The 20,185-nt window shown below is 45.7% G+C and overlaps 1 protein-coding gene across 19 annotated transcripts in view; it reads left to right on the forward strand.

Moving 5' to 3' along the window:
- Nucleotides 1-20,185, forward strand: part of ptprk (protein tyrosine phosphatase receptor type K) — a 67,346-nt gene that overhangs the window by 40,608 nt on the left and 6,553 nt on the right. For 4 of the 19 annotated variants that reach the window (XM_086100202.1, XM_086100207.1, XM_086100205.1 and 1 more), the window contains 22 exons: nucleotides 869-981; nucleotides 1,162-1,342; nucleotides 5,678-5,860; nucleotides 5,948-6,067; nucleotides 6,149-6,258; nucleotides 6,684-6,882; nucleotides 6,994-7,099; nucleotides 7,177-7,249; nucleotides 7,349-7,471; nucleotides 7,543-7,617; nucleotides 7,945-7,981; nucleotides 11,728-11,863; nucleotides 13,386-13,415; nucleotides 15,720-15,880; nucleotides 16,230-16,265; nucleotides 17,646-17,657; nucleotides 17,797-17,984; nucleotides 18,136-18,235; nucleotides 18,456-18,601; nucleotides 19,258-19,275; nucleotides 19,856-19,892; nucleotides 19,998-20,095. In XM_086100202.1, the coding sequence (XP_085956328.1) occupies nucleotides 869-981; nucleotides 1,162-1,342; nucleotides 5,678-5,860; nucleotides 5,948-6,067; nucleotides 6,149-6,258; nucleotides 6,684-6,882; nucleotides 6,994-7,099; nucleotides 7,177-7,249; nucleotides 7,349-7,471; nucleotides 7,543-7,617; nucleotides 7,945-7,981; nucleotides 11,728-11,863; nucleotides 13,386-13,415; nucleotides 15,720-15,880; nucleotides 16,230-16,265; nucleotides 17,646-17,657; nucleotides 17,797-17,984; nucleotides 18,136-18,235; nucleotides 18,456-18,601; nucleotides 19,258-19,275; nucleotides 19,856-19,892; nucleotides 19,998-20,095 (2,282 nt within the window). The remainder of the gene's footprint in view (nucleotides 1-868; nucleotides 982-1,161; nucleotides 1,343-5,677; nucleotides 5,861-5,947; nucleotides 6,068-6,148; nucleotides 6,259-6,683; nucleotides 6,883-6,993; nucleotides 7,100-7,176; nucleotides 7,250-7,348; nucleotides 7,472-7,542; nucleotides 7,618-7,944; nucleotides 7,982-11,727; nucleotides 11,864-13,385; nucleotides 13,416-15,719; nucleotides 15,881-16,229; nucleotides 16,266-17,645; nucleotides 17,658-17,796; nucleotides 17,985-18,135; nucleotides 18,236-18,455; nucleotides 18,602-19,257; nucleotides 19,276-19,855; nucleotides 19,893-19,997; nucleotides 20,096-20,185) is intronic. The other 15 variants (XM_086100213.1, XM_086100215.1, XM_086100214.1 and 12 more) reach the window with 13 other exon arrangements.

Here is a 20,185-nt window from a genome sequence, read left to right on the forward strand (position 1 = left end):
TGATGATGCAGGTCTGCCTCTGCCGTGATGATTTCAAACCCACTGAAAAACAAGCAAAATCACAACATTGTTACGGCGTTTGTCGCCGCGACTGTTGTTCAAAGCCTTTTGGGATGGCGCCTTCTGAAGGTAGAAAGTCTTTTGATGAGCCGTCTTCAAAAAGTTGCGCTTGCTGTAAGATTAGGATCATTATAATTCATTCTCGGCTGCTACCAGTATACACCGAGCCAAGGAAACTGAAGCCATGCATAAATCATCATCACATCTACAAGCTGCCGTTTGAAAGTCAATCGAAATTATGTTATGTGGTGCGCTACAGCACGTTCCAAATAATGATATCGCATGATGTTATTCGTATTAGGAGAGAAGGATTCGGTGAATAGGCCTGAATTGAAGCTCTTCAATTGAAGGGTAATCTTCCAAGGGTGTGGCCTGGCTCAGGTGGCAAAGTATTCAAGCCGAAAGCCTCTAAATTGAAGCCAGCAGCACCATCCAAGGCCGCTGGACTGACACTTGCTCCTCTCTGAGCGGCTACCTTTCCCTCCGTGGCAAAATCTCCACGATAATCATTCATCATTCGTTTTGTCTGTGTAAGCTCTTAAAAGGTTAAAAACACACACACACACACACACACACACACACACACACACACACACACACACATCGCCTTGGCGGAGGTCTGTGCTCTCTCAAGGTGCTCCTGTTTGAATTACCGTTATGTTTCACCATTCCCGAGGCTTTCCATCACTGCGACTACAGACTCTCCTGTTCCTTTTGTTGCTTTTTTTTTTTAGTGCGTTCTGTCATTCCCACGTGACTCCGTCAAGCTTTCTTTATGTTGATCCTATTCATTGTTTTCTCTCCCCAGAGCCTCCGCACCCCATAGCCCCACCCCAGCTGCTCGGTGTTGGGCCGACCTACCTGCTGATTCAGCTCAATGCCAACTCCATATTTGGAGACGGTCCTATTATACTCAAAGAGGTCTGTATTTGCTCAAGAAGCTATTATGTACTTTTACATTTTTTTTTTTTTTTGCATCGTATAAATCTCTTACCAGGCTTGTGTGTTGGATTTCTGATCTGATTTCACAACATAAATCGGCGTAAAAATCCATTTAATATGCCTCATGATGTTGAATTCCTGAACATGAATTTTCCAAAGGTGGAGTACCGCATGACGTCAGGCAGTTGGATCGAGACGCACGCGGTCAACTCCCCCAACTATAAGTTATGGCATCTCGACCCGGACACCGAGTATGAGATCCGAGTCTTACTCACGCGGCCGGGAGAGGGCGGGACAGGCAAAGCCGGACCTCCGCTCATTACACGGACAAAATGCGCAGGTAGGCAACAACGGAAAATACGTTCAAAGCAGAACATTTCTCTTTCGACAAGTCGTGCATTTTATTTTGCACCTTGTGATTCAAAAACAAATGCTCTGATCATTTCATATGGTGGTTAGCATGAGCCAAACGATCACGATTATCCATATAATCATGATATCACGAAAAGAAATGCAAGGCCGTTTTAATTAAACGGCGCATTTCATAGGCGAGGTAACTCGATGTGCTTCACAAAAGACGCGACACCAGCAAGCGTCGACAAGGACAACTTGCTCCAGCTTCGTCCTTCACTTCTTCCCTCTCTTCTCTTTCTTCATTCCATATTAGTCTCCCGGTGGATCAATAGGCAGAGGGCAGAAACTCTGTCTGACATTTGTAGAAATAAACGGATGAAATAAGAACACAGCTGGCCTGGGGGAGAGGGACGGAGCGAGGGTGGGTGGGGGGCGACTCCAAAGAAAAGCAATGAGAAACAGAATGAGGCGGCAATGATGGCAGATGATGAAAATACACAGGAGTGAAGGCGCGCGCGCGCGCGCGGCGAGAGCAGTGCCAGAGTGATGAAACTTGTGAAGGAAAATGAAAAAGAGATGAAAATTCATAACTGCGGGGCCTGACTGGTGTCCGCCAAACCGATGCTTGTGCGTTATTGCGTGTGCTTATTGAAAGCGAGGGACTTCCTCCACGCGCGTCGTGTATGCAGCAGTTTTCCTTTTGGACGGTCTGGAAATTAATCTTCTTGTCACTCACGGCTTTTTGCGCCACCGTTGGTAACTCTTTGTCATGGAACACAACGTGTGGCTATCCGTCCGTCGGCACGCAACGGAGTCATGAATTCACTTGAAACGAACCTCTTTTTGTCCGCCAAGTAGCAGACATTTGTGGAGCTTGTGGTAAAAATTACCGCTGAGAGGTGCCCACGTTTTGACTGCACGAAGACTGCGGACCGCCTAAATAATAATAAAACCGATTTCTGCAGTCTTGAGTAGTTCCACCGTTTCGTCCTCAGCAAACACGATGAGTTGATTTGCATTGAAGTGACTTGACAGACTTCACCCCCCCCCCCCCCTGTTCACAACCACTCTCGATAGAGTCATCTCGTGGTGTGCAACATCTTGAAAGAGGACCCCCCCCCCCCCCCCGAAACAAGAGCATCATATTCCATATGCTAAATCACACGTTTGCTGCCTTTAATATTGAAATGATGTCACGCTGCTTTTCGTGCGCATACGGACAAACGCGCGCAAAACGCGCTCGGATGTGGAATCGTGCGTGCGCGCCTCGCGACGCTCACAGCGCGGCGGCGATGTTATTTAAATGGTAATGCCGCCTTTGCCTTCTCTGTTTGCTTAAGTGTGTCTGATCCCAACCCCCTGTAGTTGACTGAATATTTCCCGCACAACCTTACAGGTAGATGCCTGCACAATAAACACAAAGATACAACTCGAAATGGGCGATTTCGATAAACGATATCAAGAGCATGAATCCGATGCCAATTTAGTTCAATGAGATGATGGTAATTATTTAGTTGTCTGCACCGTTTCTTCATTTTCTGTCTGAGTTTATGTTTTGTTTTTTGTTTTTTTTTACCCCATAACTGCATACACACACACACACACACACACACACACACACACACACTTCTCGATTTTCCCTCCGTGGTGATTTATTGCTCTTGTCTGAAGACTGAAATATAATAGAGTTGGAGTGAAGAGTTTGCGGCTGATGAAGTAGTTTTTAATCCAAAAGGTCGAGCCTCCAAAATCCCGCACACACACACAGAAAGTACACGAGAGTCGCAGTATTTCTGGGCAGCCCAAGAAAAAGCCCTTGTAAGATTTGCACTTTCTACACAATACACACTGTACATTGAAGGCGTTTTCTAACTTTGTACTATTTTATCTGAAAACACAACCGAGCTCAACGAAGTGGCTTTGGAGTCAATAAACGCGCATTTACTTTGTTTACGAGCTTGCCGTTTTGATCTCGGATGAGTGACATCCTGCTCCTTCTCGAAATGTCGAAGGCCGTCATGACGACCCGCAGCGTAATTCACCCCGACCGAAGCAAACGTGGATGAAAGCGTGCAAGAAAGTGCAAATCTGCATCTTGAAGGCCCACGGGGAGGCGGAGATGTGTAGAAATGAGGGCCTAATACGGATGGAATGACTTCAGTTTCTTCCTCGCGACAGTGGAAGGATTACCGAGAACTAATTGGAGAGATTAACGTGGATTTTGCCGCATCTCCCGTCAGCCTTTTCTGCTCCCTCCCACTCCCATCCTTTCTCCCGTTTTTCTTCAAAAGCATTTTTATTCCACGGGCCTCTGGCTGCATGCAGCCTGGCTTCTCCCTGCGGTGTCTGTTGAGAGATTGTTTTTTTTTTTTTTTTTTTTTATCCTTAGTGTACGACCATTTCATTTAGTTTCATTCCAGCGCTTTTGTTTTGTGTTGTTTTAATACCAACCTCTGGGTTGGGCTGATATGACGCCCGCCGTCCTCGGTGTTATTGTTGGGTGTTTATTGGTATTGTTGTTGTTTTTCAAAGCTCCCGACTGTGGAGAACAAAGCCTTTTAGTTCCAACATGAATCCGACCGTTTGTCTGTTTACCAGAGGAGGGGAAGGGGACAAGGCAGCCTCTGTGGTTTTCCATTGGACCGGGTCCCGTATGACTTTGGCCGTGTTCCAGGCATCCTCCTCCAGTTGTCTTCTCCCCCCCCCCACCCCCCCCCCCCCGCCCCCTCCTCTTTCCTACATTCCCTTTATCTTCCCTTTGCTCCCTATAGCCTGGGTTTAATTTTCTCTCTTAAATTGCTTCGTTCTTTCTTTCCTTTGAGCAAATAGACGCGGGCGAGAAGCGTCGCGGCTTGGAAAAATATGAGCGGCGTGACTTTTTCGGTGGCGTTCACACACTCCTCATTTGGTTTGGTTCGAATGAACTCAAATGTGAACGCTATCATCCAAACAAGCCAACCGAGACCGCTGGCCATCAAACCGCACTGGCAGGTTGGAAAGTTGTCACTTCCTCAGAAATGCAGTCCAGGTTTGGACTCGGACGTGTTTTCAACCGGGCAACTTTTGGACCATTAATAAATCATTATCCAACGGCTTACCTGTGTGATCATGAATGAGAAAGAGCACGAATACCACACGGCGTTTAGGATGCCGTTAGCATCGGCGCACGCAGCAGCCGGTTGTTTTTATTACTGATTGGGCCATGCGAAGTGAAAAGACGAGGGGAGACGGAGAGAGGCGAGAACGCGAGGCAGATTTGACGATTTAAACGTCATCTCTCCACGAGCAGCTTTTCACATTAGCGAGCAATTTTGTTTTCTCGACTGACGATGACCTGCCGAGGTGTCTTCTTCCCCTCGTCTCCATCTTCTTTATCCCCCCCCCCCGCTCATGTCTTTATGCGATTCTAATAGTGAGCCATTTCAATCGTGATGTCAAACCACAGTGGCCGCGCTCGCGTGTGTGTGATTGGAGACTTGCCCTTGACAATACGTTCTTATCAGCGCTACGGAGGTTTCTATGTCATGTGCACAATTCAGAGGAGATTACGTTGATTTACAAGAGACCCTTTCGATACAAAGCCATAAACAATAGTGACCTCAATCTTAGGTCAAACTAAGATTACCCCGAACCTAAGGGACACACTTTGTGCAAGCTTAACCAGAGTTATGGCTCCAGGCACCGGGGACACACACACACACACACACGAACGCACACACATATTTATGGGTAATAACAGTGTGTCAGCGATGTGTCTTGCATGTGTGGTGAGCGACGGACAGATAATGGCTTGTCAACACAAGCGACAACTTTGTGTCCTTGTGCCGTCTCCTCAAAAGAAAGAAGGCATGTACGGAAGGGATGCAGAAAACTATATATATATTTTTTTTCTCGGTTTAAGCTATCACAGGTTTGCTTTCGGTAGCATCTTAGAGAGATGCCGATTTGTTACGATGCGAACACGAAATGACAAGTAATCATTTTCTCCGACTAACACTGCACGCTGCGCACTACTTGTATCCGAAGGCAATGGATGTTTTCCATTATCTGTTTGCACGAGTGTAATTACATTAATGCCAGGAACCGCTAAGGCACACAAACTATAAATTGTGTTTTAACCCTTTTTGAACTGCTGGGGGGGGGGGGGGGGGGGAGTGGTAGCTGTGCCTCTAAAATAAAAGGCATGTCCGATAGGCTTTTAACAAGATGGCAGGTTGATGGGTAGCCCTTGAAGCTCCACTCTTAATGGAGAAATGCATGTTCAACATGCAGTACACAACCCAAGGGTACCAACTGTACCGGTTTGCGTTTCTCTGTCCAGAACCCATGCGCACTCCAAAAAGACTGAAGATTGCTGAGACCAGGTCCCGCCTGATCGCGGTGGACTGGGAATCGTTGGGTTACAACATCACCCGCTGTCATACCTTCAACGTCACCATCTGTTATCACTACATGACGGCCAACAACCGCAGCAAAGCCGACTGTCTGGACATGGACCCCAAAGGTTAGCTACAGCATGACACAATGTGTTGGGGGTGGCTTCGCAACATTTCGTTCTGCTGACCACATCATGAAACGTTGTTCTTTGCAGCACCGCGCCACATCGTCGGAAATCTACCACCTTACACCAACGTCAGTCTCAAAATGATTTTGACCAATCCGGAGGGACGGAAAGAGAGCGATGAAACCATTATCCAAACAGATGAAGATGGTGGGATGTTTTTTGTTTGTTTGTTTGTTTGTTTATTGACATTTGGGCGGCGCAATTTGAACCTCTATGCATCTTTTACAGTTCCAGGTGCAGTTCCCACCCAGTCTGTTCGAGCCACACCATTTGAGGATCGAATTCTTCTTCACTGGAAGGAACCATCGGAGCCCAATGGAATCATCATCCAATATGAGGTAGGTTTATTTTACAGCTGCAACGAAGGATTATTGAATAAATCAATCTCTGGCAGGGCTGCGGCGGTGAAATAGTGGCCGCCAGTTTAAGAGCAGATGGCGGTACCTGGTGTCGTCCCGCCGCTAAGAAAGGCTGCTCATTCAGTCCGATGGGGCACAATTATTTTTTGGGGATTACTTTTTTTTTCGCCTTCTGAATTTGGAAGTGGGACACAATACTGCTCTCCACACAGGCGGTCTCTCGTGGCTGCAGGCTGCAAAATAAGAGCTACGAGTGATCTTTTTTTTTGTGTGTGTGTGTGTATGTGTGTGTGTGATCGGCAGCGACGAGCCTCGGACCGATGCCGAATCCCATCCCGATGATCGCCGCGCCACTTGAGTACCTATCATGAAGGTGTGCATTTTCCCTCTTTGTCCCGCCACAGATCGGCTATAGTGGTCTGCGTTCCTTCGATCCGTCAGTACCCCTCCAGCGGCCGGGACTGACGGCCCTGCCCTCCAACGCCACCCACCACCTCTTCTCCCAGCTGCACCCGGGCGTCACTTACCAGCTCTCCATACGAGCATCCACCTCCAAGGGCTTTGGTCCTGCCACCACCTTGAATGTCACAACAAATATTTCAGGTGGGAAATATGTTTATTAGCCCTTTTTCACCACCATACAATATTATTAGATAGGACGTCACGGGTTTTATGTCACTGTGATGCTAACGTGTCATCTGTTTTTTTTTTTAGCCCCAACCATAGATGAGTATGATGGGACAGAGGCCTTTCTCAATGAAACTGCGACAACCATCACTGTTCTGCTGAAACCTGCGCAGGCTAAAGGAGCACCTGTCAGGTGACTACATCAGCAACACGCTATTCTGGTGACCAAATCCACCCAGAAACCTTACGTTTGATTTGATTTTGTCCCAGCGCGTACCAGATTGTCGTGGAGGAAGTCAATCCCCGGCGAACTCGTCGCCAAACCTCCTCCGACTGTTTTGAGGTGGTGATCAACATCCTTTACAAAATAGTCGTCTCATTTTCCACGCTGTCATGACAGTTTGTACTGACATCGCGTTTTGCTTCACACCTGCTCACCCAGGTTCCAGTTTCTTATCACAGCGCATCTACCGGCGGATCCCCGTATTATTATGCCGCTCAGCTGTCCCCCAGCAACCTCCCCGAGCCCCTCCCGTTCACGGTCGGAGACAACAAGACATACCAGGCATGTCCCTTTCATTTGTGAATGCGAGAGTCAAACTATTGTCTGATGGTCAATTGCTTTTTAATCCTCAGGGTTTTTGGAATCCTCCATTGGCTCCCAGGAAGAACTACAACATCTACTTTCAAGCCGTTAGCAGCACCGAGCGGGTAAATACTCGTATGAGCACTCGCTGAACACCCGGCGAGCAATATTTCTAGAGGCCTTATTGCTAAAGCTTCTTTGGAACTTAAATGCCTCACGAAATAATGTTTTTCTCATGTTAGAATTGGTCTACAATGCCATGCTAATATGGACTTTGACGATCAAGCATCACGTCTGATAATTCGTGCTCAGAATATACATAATCGTTCAACACAATGGGTTGTGCTCTGCTACGAGGGCGCTCATCAAAAGCCAAAAATGGCAGGGCGCATTTTTATCAAAATCCAGTCCTGCTCGTGTTGTAATTTTGATGTATTTTTTTTCCCTTTCAGGAAACTAAAACCCAGTGTTTGAGGCTTGCCACTAAAGGTAAGAACCAACATTTAATTTAATTCAGTACAATGAAAAAGTGTTCGTATTACTGTGCTACTCCTGTTTATTGTTGTTGTTGTTACAATGAAATCAGTCTGTTTAGATGGGGAGTTTTTTTCCCCTCCCTCTTAAAGCTGTTTATTCTTACTAACAGATTGTTGTGAACTGCATTAACAAGTTATCATCCTCTTAGCAAGGGCGGAGTGTTCCATAAGAGCGGACATCCGCATCATGAGTATTAGAGAATATAATGCTAGAGAGAGAAATATGTGTGTGTGTGTGTGTGTGTGTGTGTGTGTGTGTGTGTGTGTGTGTGTGTGTGTGTGTGTGTGTGTGTGTGTGTGTGTGTGTGTGTGTGTGTGTGTGTGTGCGCGCGCACGCGCAGGATCAGCGTGCGCGGAGTCTAAATGTGATGTGTGTTTTTTTTAATCTGGGGCCATATGTTTGACAGCCTAATGCACTGGCTTCAGGAGATGCTTATTTAACCTGGAAATACAGACAGACGCATATAGATGTTTTCAGGAAAGGATCAGGTTACATCGCGGATAAGTATGGGAGTGTGTGTGTGTGTGTGTGTGTGTGTGTGTGTGTGTGTGTGTGTGTGTGTGTGTGTTTGCATCTGGGGCGGGGGCATGTTAACACAACATGGCAAGAAAGCACGTGGCAAGTGAATGGCGGTGCTGTGAGCACTTTGCGGTTCCAACAGCTGCTCTTGGATGTGAAAAGGTCTGCCGGTTGGTCTTTGAATTGTGGATCTCGATAGTCCATATTTTAATGACATAAATTTAAACATCATTTCGGTGAAATGGCGAAGAGGAAAGGTCAGAGTCGGCGCACGCACGCATTTGTGTCGTTATCGTAATCCAAAAAAAGGGGGAGTCTTGTCAGCCTTCACTGAACTGACAGACCAGGCTCTGCCCCCCTAGACCTTGAAGGATTGTTAAACCAGACTGTAAAAAGGGACATTATTTCGAGTACAATCAGCCTTAATGACCGCAGAAAGAATCATTAAAGTGGATTTAGTTGTGTGCGCCATAACGGCTGGGTTATGGAGCGGACAGCTCGATAGAGAGAAGTCACTGCTTCTGGTTGCAATCATTATTATTCACCTATTATCCAGAGCCATCCGTTTTAAGAAGTTTGCACAAATCTGTAAGGAACTGTAAATAGACAACACAGCATGTTAAAGTCAGGAGACATCTGTGTCCTATGTGCTGTGTTGTGTTATTTTTGTTATTTTGACTTCAAAATGGCGCCGCGTGAGTGGCTGCCTTCCAGCAGCTCCTATATTTTGTTGTTCTACTTCTTCCTTTCATAACTTTGCTGCTGTGAATCTGGAATTTCTCCATTGCGAGACTAATAAAGGTTTTCTTATCTTATCTTGTTAGACTGGAGATTAAAAGAAAACTGGCTTGAATGTATGCCGGATACTATTATGTTCACAATTTATAATCGTTTCCAGGTGTTTCAGTAAAGGCGTCCGTAACATTCCGAGGATCAAAAAAATACAGCTCACTGAAATTAGACCGTTTTCGGTTCTGGCCTGTCAAGTGAGCCACTGTAGACCCCGCCCCCTCACGCAGCTCGGCCAATGGCGAGTCTGACTCGAAATCTTGACGACTATGGGGCGGAGCCTGAGCCTTGCAACTCGAGTTGCTACGAGAGCGGTGTTTCAGTTGGGTGTCAGTGGGGGGGAAAATGTTGTAGCGTGTATCTAAGCAGAAAAAAAAACTATTCAGTAGTCTGTGAAAGCATTTCAGTCGTGTGTATGAGAGTACCTTATGCGTATTTGTGAAATGTTTTGAGTCCTCGACAGTTGGTCCAAGGTTTTATTTGTAAAAATGTGTGGCGGGGTGGATCAAATTCTCTTGTAGGCCGTGGGGTTAGTTTGAGGACACATGGACGGGGAAATTCACACAGAGAAAACTGTATGAGGTCCCCAAGTGGTGGCTCAGTTCCATTTCGTGTGGTGTCTCATTTTCCCTCTCAAATTGGAGGACAGTTTAGGAGAGCTCAAGTTACCAGTGTCATCATCTTGTGATTTGTGTTTGCAGATAGTTGCCGAGTATTAAATAGGTCATTGTCCCTTTCGTCGTGTGGCCCGGCCGCTTGGAAACATGAGCGAAGTGACAGAATTGAAATCTTCCCGCAGTGATAAGGGAGAAAGGCACACTAATGGTCGCAGAGGTCAGACGACTGTCCCCTCCTTTCTCTCTCTGCGCCCGTCTGCAAGTGTGCGCGCGCTGAGGCGTGCATCCGGGAAGGGGGATTAAGTGTTGGTGGTCCTATTAGGTCATCTCGGTTATTGTGTATTGTCATCGCCGCCTCGGGGACTTTTTGCTCCGTGTATGTATGTGTGAGTGTGAGTGTACTGACCTGGATAATTTTTTACAGGAATTAAAAGCTACTACGGGCATGATGAGGTCATACTTAGTTGGAACCTTTCAAATACTGTGTGTGTGTGTGTGTGTGTGTGTGTGTGTGTGTGTGTGTGTGCCGCCCCCCCCCCCCCTTTACTCTCATGTCTGAGTGCAACAAAGCCCGCTGAACAGGGTTACCATCAGGCATCTATTTTGAGCATTTTTTAAATACTTATTTATAATAAAAAATGTCTTCCCCAAAAAATAATCCCTAAAACAATTTTAGCGCAAATACCAACAATGACGCTCATGTTGATAAACTAACACTGAGTAGCCGTCCTATGTATCTCAATTTCCTCAAGATCCACCATATAAGTGCATCATTTGGTGTCCTTTCGTCCAGAGCGTTTATGCTGTAGATTACATAATGTTGCATTTTCAAAGACCCCTGCGTGTGAAACATTTTAGAACCAGATAATATGCTTACAAACAAGGCGGCAGATGAAAATTCTAATAAAAAAAAAAAAAGAACAAGAGATTATGTTTATCTTGTTGATATTTAGCATTGTAAGTGGATTAGCGTTCGATGGATACGCGGCATGAAATCTAGTTTTGCATTTGTCTTTATTTTGGATTATTTGGATGATCCTAATGCGCTAATGTTCTGACGGTGCAATCCAAACAGTTACGGCGTTATGAGATCACGAAATAGAGATGAGGAGCATCAAAACAGCTCCGTGCTTTTGTGATCAACAGGATCACGACGACGCCACGTCTTGTTCTCGTGAAAAATAGTTTGACAGTATTTGCTTTCTTTGAAATTCCTTGAAATAATCAGCAACGGTATGAAGGCAAAGTTGTATGCGGGAGCTCAGGAGCATGGACAGAAACCACTCGAACCATCTTATGTGCTTTTTTTTTTTTTTTACTGTATTGGGGACTATATTAAAACGGCAATAGAAAATGCACTCAAGTGGATTTTAATGAGCTGAGTGTGGATATTAATACTCATATTTCTGAGATCCCCAGACAGACGCTTTGGCTATATTTGCGTCACGAATGACTGTTACCATGGTATTTATTTTGGCAGGAATATCAAAGTCTTGATATAAACGCAAACACGCTCAAAGTTGGTGGTATTTCGACAGCCCCCCCCCCCCCCACATGTGACATTTGCTTTACAGAAGGCTGCACAGTAATAGACGATGATAAATATGTACTTTTTTTTAACTTTTGCACCCCATTCTTTTACAGAAGTGATGTAAATGTTTCGTTCTTTTCATAAACTAGAAAATGATGGACTTGAATGAACTGAAATCAGCGGTTCATGCTCAGATAGCAAAGAGCCAACCACAAAACTGATGACTTGTCGTTATGCCAAAGGGGCGACCGAGGAGCCCGAAGTCATCCCCGACCCCGCCAAGCAGACGGACCGCGTGGTGAAGATCGCCGGCATCAGCGCCGGCGTCCTCGTCTTCATTCTCCTGGTGCTGGTAGCCATCTTATTGGTCAAGAAGAGGTGAGTGACACAGACCCGAAACCTTGGCGTCGCCTCACCGTGCGCACGCATGCAGGTGAAAGAACGTGCCAAGACGGAAATGTGCACATTCTCTTGTTGTGTTCATCTCGATATTTGCTGTCGTAGCACCATCCTTCATTCATCCACCATGAACGTTGATCTCCCTGTAGAGGCACTCTTGGTGATAGATTTTTTTTGGGGGGGGGGGGGGGGGATACACTTGATACAAGTCTACCCCTCACTTCAAGAAACAACTACTTGAAAGAAGAAATTTACGCCACGGCAAGATGTTCAAAGTCAGGTTAAGTAATAAGCAGGTGATAACGAATAAAGGTTTCGTATGGCGAGAAGTGGAGGAGACGGAAGAGACCGCAGCTACTTAGGAAGAAACATATGCTGAATATTTAAAGGGGTCACCGGGCCCACCAAGGGGCAGACGTGAGCCCCCCAGTCGGAATCATCTGATTAACAATTGTAATATAGTCTACAAATACAAAAACAAATTCATATCACACGCGCGATACAAAGGACGTATCATGTTGCCGGAAAGGTCGTGACTGAGCTCACTCAGGTCATGTGGTTGGATCAATATCATTCATGCAGCACAGTGTAAACACGCAGCCATATCCGTAATTATACATACTGTGAGTACCAAGTGGTCCAAAAAAAACAAAAACAAAACATCAGCCTGCTGCTTAAGTGTCTAAAATATTTTTTTGCCGACTGAATGCAACATGGAGGCGCTTGTATTGCTGTCGGTTATAGTTTGGTGCACAGCATCACCATGTGGCGACACGGAACGACTACAACTTACTAAAGGTTAGCCACGCTCCAGCAGCAGCCCCTTTTTTCAAATGTGAACAAGTGACATCACGTCACCGGAAGTGCTGAAGGTCACAACGGAACTGTCGCCAAGCTCCATGAGGCTTCAAAAGACAAAACCGAGTGTTGAAATGAAATATTGAATGTTGATGCCCGCAACAGTTGGGTTGGAATGTTTTTTTTTTTGTCTTTGATTTATGAGAATGTGGATCAAATGATCACCACTGTTTTCTGGTTGAGAATCTTTGGGGAGATCAATATCCATCGTCACTGAACCTTCTTCGAACTTTGAGCAATACTGCATCTTTAAAATGGTGGGACGAAGATGGCAAAGCTTTGACCCCACACCTGTTAAACATCCAATCGATCTCTAATCTTGAGGATGAATCATGGCAGCAAACGATTGCGAGGATGGTTACAAAGTGGAAACCGGAGAAAGGAAGTCTAGCGGCTTGTATTGAGTTCATTGTGACCAGTCATTTGATTCTTTTGGAATTTGTTTTCAGCTTTGAAACTGAATTTTTTGCAAAAGAGCCCCCTAGTATTGCAAACAATCTTTTTTTTTTTTTTTTGCATGTCCCAAAGATGCTTTCTTCTGTTTCTGTTGTTGCTGGTTGGGACCTGCAGGGACAGTATTGTCCTCATTTGCATATTCATGACCCTTATGTCTCTTTGCTTTCTGATTGGCTCACAACCCCAGGAGGACCTACTATTCGTACTCTTATTACCTGTAAGTAAACAACAAGCGAGCCAACAGTCAGCTGTGTCCAGCTGCCGATCTCTTACTGGGCTAATTAGTGGCTAGATGTTGTTCTTTTTCTTTTTCTTTTTTTTAAAGATGCAGTATACTTTTTTCAAGAGAAAACACACATTTTCAGCTCTGACCAACCAGCCAAAGCCATCCTCATTGACGCCCTGCCAGGGTGGGGGACAATTCACTGCCGCCTCAGTCGTAGCAGCTCTTCTTCACATTCCAATCTTTCACGTATTCGGTAGCACGGAACGAATGGAGAAAGCGGCGACAAGTGCACAAAACCAAAGCGGAGATTGGAGTCCAACTAAGACTGAACTGAATGTGAATTGCCCTCAGCCCCGGTGTCCTCCACATATGCTCCAAAGTCGCTCTGAAGCAGACGTCTCGCTTAAAGGGCCCAAGCTGTCTACAAAGCAGGCCGGAGTGGGACCACACGGGCCCGAGCGTGTTATTTGAAAAAAGAATGCTGCACTTGTGACTTGTAGCTCTGTGTGCATGTAGTCATGTGACCATCCATCCGACCATCAAGTCACAGGTATCATGGACATTAAAGTCTCTTTGCTGACAGTGGATCTGAACCACTGCGCCCTGTTTTTTTTTTTTTTTTTTTATGGGAGGCCTTTTGTTTTGCTCCTGTGGTGGTTCCGCGTCTTCTCCGCACTACTTGTTTTCTCTCTGCTCTTTAAGCCTGCTCTCGGTGGCCAAAAGTGACGACGCCAAGTGAATCAAATTTGATCAATCTCTCCGTAGTTGTCCTGTTCCATTGACCAGACATTTTGCGTTACTTGGTCAGTACAGAGAGTGTGGCTCTGTGGGTGCGTTGCGTGTCTGTGGCCTTCGCTGTTGGTGTATTTTGAGGGCAAATGAGGTCACAGAAAAAGAAGAAAAAGAAAAGAGCGCAGCATGTTTCCCACCTGGCTACTGGGGAAGAAGTCAGACCGTATCAGCGTATCAGTCTGGCAACTTAGTGAAACTTTCCAAGGGGAATTATTATTGGATTCACCTCGAGCATTTGAAGACGTGGTTCAGATTTGATCAAATTTCGGCCGGCGCCGTGTCAGTAAATGGGATGTAAGTTGCCTGAACTGATACGTACGACGGCTCAGGGTGCATAACTTGCTTTGTCATGCTCAAAGTCTGCTCAGGTCTTTGTTCTCCTTGGATTTTTATTTTTTTTTTTTGTACTGGGCCTTCTGGGAATTCCGTTTCACTGTTTACATCGCAAATTGGTTGTTTTTTTTCCTCCTCCGTGAAACACTTTCATTTTCTTTTTGCGCTTTTTCAAACACTTCTTTGTTTCACTCTGTTGTATGTCAACAGCCTTTGGAGAGAAATAGTAAGGTGTTCCGGCGAAGATGCATCTCTTCCTTTCATAATGCTCGACTCTGTCTGACCTGACCCTCAACGAGACTTCTATAATCAGTAGCGTGTTGAGTCAATGCTGTGCCTTATCTCCTATTGGGAGTTTTCAAATGCCTGCTGTCAGATGAAGAAATACTTTAATCTCGAACATCCTTTGACCGGGCGTTTCAACTTTTTTTTCTTCTGGCAGCACACCTACTAAGAAAGGTTTTGTCTTTGGCTAACCTGAGTTCAAGGGTCATTTCGTCCCCCTTTGCTCCTTCAGTTGAGCCTGGTACATGCTGCCATCTGCTATTTCACATCTGCCATCCTTGCCTGTTTCTTTTCCTCTTCTTTTTTGTTTTCTTCCTCTCCTCTTTTCTTCTCCTTTTCCTTTGCATCTTGAATCGGCCGCCTGCAGCCCACAGCTAGGCTAGATACTTGGTACGCTTCGTTTCCTCAGATAAGTGGCTATCTTCCCAATAAAAGCAAATATTGTAAATGCCTCCGTCAAATAGACGCATCGGGTCGCGAGCTACGACCGCCTCAATTCATAGACGCTATCCCTCACCAATGGTCATTAGACGGTTACCTCAGCCCATTTGATCTCTGTTGCTAGCCAGTACATCAGTACCGACTGAAACGAAATTTAGTATCCGGCAATTTAGCTTCAGACAAGTAGCATCTGTGCTTGCGCGGCATTGTTGTGCATGTCCTTTTTTTTTTTTTTTTTTAATCCTACTTTTATTCAGTTGAAATTACTTTTAATCAATATGTATAAATATCTGGACAATAAGTAGCCACTATGTGAGGAAATGCGGTCTATTTCATGTTAAAAAGCTACCATACTAGCAGTGTCCTGCAGGCCAGCTGATGCCAATTTGAAAATCCGTTTAACTGTGGGCTGACTCCGCTGGTCTTTTTCCGTCCCCCTGACAGGAAGCTCGCAAAGAAGCGTAAGGACGCCATCGGAACCACCCGCCAGGAAATGACGCATATGGTCAACGCCATGGACCGCAGCTACGCCGACCAGAGCACTCTGCACGCGGAGGAGCCCATGGCAGTGACCTTCATGGACTCTCACAACCACAACAGCAGATGTACCTTGCTTTATTCTTTCATCCGATCATCATAAGTTACATGAAGCCGAATAGTCATACAAAATCTCAACCTGTTGTTAAGCTTGCATTTTTCGTGCATGCATTTATCCGTCAGAGGATTCGTTTTAACAACACATCTGGACTCTGCAGACCAAATACATTGAGCGGTTTCTTGTTTTTCTGTTGGTGTTGCTTTTGTGTTTAAAAGTGAAGTGGTAGAAATGCAACTTTTGCACTCGCTAGTCAGACCTTGAGAACTCGTCGCGCAAAATCTCGTCTTGCCTCTAACACTCATTTGAGCGAGCGTGAAATTGCCAACATATTTCTTCACGGTGCTTCCTCCCCGCAGTGCCCAACGATCCGCTGGTCCCCACCGCTGTGTTAGGTGAGACCCCCAATAGGTTGAATATGTCACACCTCTCACCCCTACGAATAGCCCGTAGCGGTCACCAGTCATCATCATCTTTCGTGAGACACTGTCTTGTCTGTCGCCTTGCATCATTCAGCCCTGGTTTGCCGTTAAAAAAAAACAGTTCCCATTTGCAACGCCCGATCTCATCGGCGTCCATCCCATCTCGGAGTCTCTTGTGCGTTGCACCGCCGGCATTTGTCTGTGCATGGGTTGATAGTTAAGCTTGAACAACAAGGCGCTCATCAAGTCTCAGGAACGACAACAAGTGTCACGAGTAAGCACAGCGAAATAGACATTTCGCCTTGTGGCGCGAGAGCTCGAAAGACGACAACTGTCAATATTTCTCGCGTGAAAACTTAACCCCTTACAGCGCAGCAGACCGTGTTTACAGTTACTTCAATCACGCCAAAGCCCGGCCATGCTTTTCGCTTTCCCACTGAGCACTTGGGATAGTCCGTGTAATTACAAACCCCCACCGCCCCTTTGAGACCTAATTATTTCCACATTTTAGACTGGTTTTGAGAGGCATGTAATTCCCTGCTCCACAAAGCGGACACTGATGCTTGAGAAAAGAGGGAGTATGTTGTCAATACTGGCATCTGTGGTATTTATTCTGAACTCATGAAACCGTAGTTGTTTGCCGTTTTCATGCCTTGGATTTAGTTTGGCTTTGACAGTGTAACACAATCAGTCGGAACATGCCCCGATGGCCTCCAAAACCTCCCAAGAGCCACCAAACAGTGTTGCCCATGCGTTTCATAACCTTTAATTTGGACTGAAAGGTGTTGCTCCACTCTGTCCCGGCCAATCGCGTCACAGGACAAGGGGGGAGTAGCGGCAAAGTCTTGAATTAAAAAGACGCTGTCAGGTCAGGTTTACTGTTAATTGGCCTGGCGAGGGCAATAACAAATCTTAGCAGCCATTAATGAGCTGACACGTCCTCGGAGCGGAGAAAAGCATCGGGTGGATGCAATAAACAACGTCATTTAATAAGTAGTTGCGAAGACGAGGCAGTTGGTTGTGGCGACCCCGAGCTTGGGTATTATACGCCGTGTCAATCAGTGACTAATCTCAACTCAGGGAACTGCAGGCTAAGTAGTCTTCATCTGGATCGGCATCAGTTCAGCGGCAAAGGAAACGGTCAATTTAAAATTCAAAAAACAAACGTAAGCGTTTTTTGGTGGGATAATCTATCAACGATGCTCACGTCCCCATTCCCTGTCAGTCTGGGAGGACATCATTCATTACATGTGCCCCTTTCAACAAACACCCTTGACAAATCAACCCCCACCCCAGTCTGACATTTTACTGACATTTTTTTCTTTTTTTTTTTACTGCTGCTTGGACATGTAGTTCCAATTACAGGTAGGCACCCAAATGCAAATACTAAGAAGCAAGTTACCAATAATATAAGTGGAAACAAATCTCAAGTTATTACCCCCACTTTTTTTTTCTCTTCATCGGAGGGGGCCATCTTTAACTCTGAATAATCTCCCCCGCGCAGACGAGAATCACAGTGCATCGGCGGCGGAGAACAGCAGGCTCCTGGATGTCCCCCGCTATCATTGCGAAGGCACCGAATCGCCCTATCAGACGGGACAGCTCCACCCCGCCATCAGAGTGGCCGACCTCTTGCAACACATCAACTTGATGAAGACGTCCGACAGCTACGGCTTCAAGGAGGAATATGAAGTAAGTCGGCAAGAACTCTTAATTGGTGCTCTTGCTAGTATGGCCGCGTTATCCTGCCATTGGCTGGCAACCAGCCCACCCGAGACCCTCATGAGGAAGACGATCACACATATGTCCCATTTCATGTTGTTTTCTGTTTTTGTGTGTGCTGTTGGTGATCCAGAGTTTTTTCGAAGGCCAGTCAGCAACGTGGGACGTGGCAAAGAAGGAGCAAAACCGCACCAAGAACCGTTATGGCAACATCATAGCATGTGAGCCAGTACATATTTTTTAAAGCAACCGTGGTTCAAAATGGATATCGCATAACTTGTACGTTCCCAGGAGAATGAATTGCGAGAAAAGAAGAAAGGGGGCCTTCACGCAATAGAAGGAGAAACAATACTGGCGTGTTTTTGATTGGTTGTTTTGCTTCACCGGCTCACATTTGTCCTTTCCAAACCCGTCCTTCGTCCTTCTGTTGTATTTCTTCAGATGATCATTCAAGGGTTATTCTCCAGCCCATCGAAGACGACCCCTCCTCCGACTACATCAACGCCAACTACATCGATGTAAGTGGAAAGGCGCCGAATGCTACTATTGGCTCCCAACGAAACCAACGAAACCACACTCCCTCGCTCGTATGTCAGGCCTCTATACTTTTAATTGCATCCATTGCTCACTTTTCACGCATCCCACCACTTGCCGTGTGCATTCTTCGTAGTATTGTCTTTCGACGTCAAGTTCATACCTTTCGTACTCAAACTTTGTTTGTCGATCACCCCTCAGCATTATCTTTTTATCATCCGTCATTCTCACCCACTTTCACTTCTCCACCCGCAGTCACAATTTTCACTTGATTTTCTTTTTTTTTTTTGGTTCTGTTTTTATGTAATCTACTGTCACCGGATTGCTTGCCGCCGCTGACGGCAGACTAGAAATAGGACTAGTAGACTGGGCACTTCCAGCTTCATCAAATCTGTGATGATATCAAGACAGCAATCTCAGAATTGAGCTCTAAAAATGTCACAAAAGACACTTGGTCAAATGAAATGAGAAATCATTTGCTTCTCCTTCAGGATTTGTCCTTTCTATTTAATCTAATTCTAGTTTTGAGAATGTTTTTATTTATTTATTTTGGGGGGGGGGGTTGTTGTTTTTTTGGTCATGCCCATCCACATTTCACATCAATGCAACTTTTCTGTTTCCGGTTGACGCTCACTGACATTATTGTGCTCTCTTTCTTTCCTTCCTTCTTTCTTCCACTCGTTCTTTCTGCCTGTGGCCTGGCCTGTAGATTTGGCTGTACAGGGATGTAAGTATCACTGTGGACTCTTTCATTCGTTTTACATCCATTCATGCACCAAGCAGCCGTCAAATGCTCAAGGCCAGGCTCTGTCTCCACTTTGACCCATTTTGAGCTCTCGCCGTCTGAGAGCTCTCACCTCATCTCGCGCTGTTTTTTTTTTTTCTTCCCTCACTTTGCATCGCTTTCACTGCGCTTGTCGACTCCCTTTCTGTGTCTCATACCCTTTGGACATGACAGTCCCTTGTTGCCATGTGCACACGTGACGGTTGGAAAGGTGACACGTTTGATCACACGGCTTCATCTGTTGAATATGACGGTCTTCTTTTTAACAGGACCTGTTGAGTCTTAAGCGTTTAAAAATGCACGGTAATTCAGTTCAATTGGACGTTATTTCATCCTCTGCTAGCCCATTCTCACTGGAGAGCTCAAATTTAATTGGGAGTGTGAGTGTAGATTGCGGAGGTGATGCTCATCATGATGGCCCGATTGTAGGCGGGAGAAGCCTGACCTGTTCTTTTTCGACAATCCCGTTGAAATGGACTGGGATTGAAAATCAGTAACATCCACTTTTGTTTTGTGCTTGCAGGGTTATCAGAGACCAAGCCACTACATTGCTACTCAAGGTGAGCCGCATTCAAGCAAATGACATCGACAACAACACAAACGGATGTAAAATGGAATATTTCTGGCCTAACCAAGCCCTAAAAGGTGAAGCTTTATGATTGCAGGTCCTGTGCATGAGACCGTTTATGATTTCTGGAGGATGGTGTGGCAGGAACAGTCTGCCTGTATCGTCATGGTGACCAATCTAGTTGAGGTCGGAAGGGTAAGTTGTGCTTTCTCCTCCCGGGTGTTACAAATATTTAACAATGGTTCCTATATAATTAACTCATTCAGTACCAGCCAATTCTAAGTT

This window comes from Hippocampus guttulatus, chromosome 20 (assembly GCF_054856545.1).
Source record: "Hippocampus guttulatus isolate MCC_2025c chromosome 20, RoL_Hgut_1.0, whole genome shotgun sequence".
Taxonomy (NCBI): domain Eukaryota; kingdom Metazoa; phylum Chordata; class Actinopteri; order Syngnathiformes; family Syngnathidae; genus Hippocampus; species Hippocampus guttulatus.